The sequence below is a fragment of the Anas platyrhynchos genome, chromosome 13, assembly GCF_047663525.1.
Source record: "Anas platyrhynchos isolate ZD024472 breed Pekin duck chromosome 13, IASCAAS_PekinDuck_T2T, whole genome shotgun sequence".
NCBI lineage: Eukaryota > Metazoa > Chordata > Aves > Anseriformes > Anatidae > Anas > Anas platyrhynchos.
The window spans coordinates 14,704,646-14,707,810 of NC_092599.1; the positions used below are offsets into that span (position 1 = coordinate 14,704,646).

The window sequence follows — 3,165 nt, forward strand, 5'->3', positions numbered from 1 at the left end:
CGCAAAAATAAGTGACACCAAACTCCCTGACACCAAGCTCCTTGTAAGTGACTGGCAGTCCTGCCTTGCTTTTTAAGCTTAACTGGAGACACCTTAAGCTAAGTTCCAAACGTGTCTGGTGCTCTCAGCTGCAAATGGGAAACATGTGCCACGAAATATGAAAGAGCTCTGACATGAAAAACAGGCCTTGATTCGCTGAGGTCAGTGAAACACTCCTGCTATTATAGGAGTGCTATGGGAAGCCACAGGGAGAAGCGTTCACACCAGGCTGAGGGCTGAGAAGAAACTAGGGCACAAGGCTTCTTAAAACAACAAGGATATGGAAACCCAAGAAGCAGCAGGAGAGAGCTCCAAAAGGCTCCAAGAGCACAGGCAGATGGAGCTAAAGCACAACAATTTTCAAAATGTGGTTTTCTGTGAGCGTTTTGCTGTATGTGGTGCTACTGTCAGGATTTGTGGCAGTAGAATGATCGATGACTGCAACAACAATCTCGTGCGTGTCTGTGTGGACTTGGGCTCCACCTCAGACCTAAAGCCGAAAGAGAGGTTATTACTTCTCAAATAGATGTGTGTCGTCCCCCCAGTACTTCCTTTGCTGTCCACTCGGAGCATGGAGGGCATAACCACATCTCCAGTTCTCTGCCAGTTCTTTTTTGCCTGAAAACTCAGGAAGATCAAGATCAAGTCCCTGGATGGCACAGCACGAAGCTGGGGGGTACCTTCTACTTGCAAGTTGAGTAATTTACTGTGAGATCGTGTAAACAGCTCTTGTCTCTTATGTCAATTGAAAACTTGCTCCTGTGGAAAAAGGCTACCAGGAGTTAGCAGAAGAATGTGTTTAAATATACGAGCTCCCTTGGGGGTTTTGTTTTTAGGCTGCTGCTTTGATGTTAAGAATTGCCCTCCTGGGGACCTGTCAGCATATACACAAATCATCAGAAATAAAAGCAATTGCATTAATAAATGCAATTATCATACCAGAGTCCCACTAATGCCTAGTCACTGACATGCTCCACGCTCATGAGGTCTAGCGTTGCTGTGATAGGGAATAAAAGAAAACTGAAAAAGCAGCCCTGGAATGGTGTTAGCTCTCCTCTCCTTCTTTGGGAGGCAGGTCTCCTGTAACAAGAACTCAGGTGCTATGGTTGCTGTTGCACATTGCTCCAAACTTGTGCCTGCTAACAGGTAAAGCAGCAGATTTTTCTTGCCCTCAGCCCTTGCCTCTCTCCACTGTTAGTCACCACCCCAGGTACTGCACACGTACCCAGCGGAGCCTAAATGCACATGTGACTTTCCAAAGAGTGGGGGCAGAGTAAGTAAGCACCAAGCTCTACATCTGTCTTATTTTATCTACTTAAAATTTCACTACATTGGAAAGAAAGATCAGACATGAGAGAGGCTTCCATCAGTACAAAGCAAACTAATTAAAAATGAATGTATGCAATATGTAACTCAGTTCTCTCCCGGTGGTGCTGTCACAACAGCGGCATTTCATCACGCAAAGAAAAGCTGTAGCCAGACTGTTTATTCAGTTTAGTTTATTTAAAAGTGTTGGAAAAAAACACATTAAATAGGTGGCAAAGGTCTAAACACAATGAACTTCTCTCTGCTGTATTCAGTTTAGACACAAAGCATTCATGGTAAGAAGCAGATGTAGAATAATCTGCCAAAACCATCTGAGAGCATACCTCAGAAACCTGCTCAGTTCATGTTGCAGAGACAAAGTTTTGCCCCTACCAGCACCGTGGCAGCAATGCTTCTTTGATATGACTGAAGCTGTCAGGATGTTCCCCTTGAACCCTTCCAGCTAAAATTCACTTTTCTCCATCCTTGCCTTGTACTGTCTTTCAGATCGTTTTCTGCGGTAAACATCATCTGTGGCAAAACAAAAAAAGATTTTATTAGCATTATCCAAGAGCAAGATGGTATTAAATGTATGAATCCTGTCACCTCAAACTTTTCAATCCAATCTCCTCTTACAGACATTGACAGGCAACTGGAGACAACATGAATCCTTATTACCACTTAAAAATAGCTTGTTTCCCTCTCATCCAGGCTAAAGTTCTTTCCCTCAGTCTTGATTAAATGTTTTTATAGGAAAACTAAGTTTCCAGAGCAATACAGTCATTTTTCTACTTTCTCATGAGGATAATTAAAACCACAAATGCCCAAACTAGCTGAAGCTAAAAGGAAATTAAACTACAGGGACAAATTCCAATGCCTGAGGTCTCAGCATTGCCTCAGTATTGTAGCTATTTCTAAAAACAGAGGTATCTGCTTGTGTTGATGATCTGCCTGGCTGTTCTGCCTGCCTTCCCCACACTGATCACCCCTAAATATCCATCGCCAAATAAAAACTCACTGACGTAAAAAGGTTACCGGTCTTGTATGGTGTTAAGTTGCATGGGTTATGGAGCAGCATTATTACTGCATTATGAAATTGTTTAGGCACAGCATTTTTTTCAGAGAAAAAAGCCTGGGGCTTGGGCTGACGTGTAACAACCACCACACAAGCGATGTGCTCTGGTTTCCTACCTGCCTTTACTGTGACACAGGTGTGCCTCAGAAGGGTCAGGAGGGAAAACCTGAGCACACCCGAGCCTTCGGGAGCAGTTTGGGCTGCAGTGAGCTCGTCTCCCCCTTTTCAACTCCTACAGCCCGAGGCGCCTGCCCCCACCTCACAGCCCTGGGGGGCTGAGGCGCCCCCGCGGGCGGAGCACACAGCACTCACAGAACGTCTCCTTGCCGACGCGGACATTGATCATGAACCACTCCATGGCTCCCCCGAGGACGAAGAAGAAGGGCAGGAAGCGGTAGGCGCCGAAGCGCTGCCTGCCGGGCACCCGCCGCAGGAGGCGCCTCAGGCGGCCGCTCACCAACATGGCTGCGGGGACATGACAGGAATGGGCGGGAGGGGAGTGGGGCGGCCATGGAGCCCCCGGCCCCGGCCCGCAGCCAATCAGCGCGGCCGGCGCCTCGCGCCCCCTCCCACCCGCTCACCTCCAAGCGCGGGCCCTGCGAGCCGCCGGGCCGTACCACGTGACGCGCGGGGCGGGGCGCTCCTGGGCTCCTCCGCGCCTGAGGCGGGGCGGGGCGGGGAGGTCGAGGCCACGCCCCCTCGCGCGGCGCGGCGGTGATTGGCTGCCGGGACCGGGAGGGGCGGGG

At 49.1% G+C, this 3,165-nt stretch overlaps 1 protein-coding gene across 1 annotated transcript; it reads right to left on the minus strand.

Moving 5' to 3' along the window:
- Positions 1-1,521: 1,521 nt before the first annotated feature.
- UQCC5 (ubiquinol-cytochrome c reductase complex assembly factor 5) lies at positions 1,522-3,106 on the minus strand. Its single transcript, XM_027467324.3, has 3 exons — positions 3,001-3,106; positions 2,732-2,884; positions 1,522-1,875 (listed from the first exon to the last, which is right to left on the minus strand). The coding sequence occupies exons 2-3, from the start codon at positions 2,880-2,882 to the stop codon at positions 1,808-1,810; spliced, it is 219 nt and encodes a 72-aa protein (XP_027323125.2). The 5' UTR covers positions 2,883-2,884; positions 3,001-3,106; the 3' UTR covers positions 1,522-1,807.
- Positions 3,107-3,165: the final 59 nt, after the last annotated feature.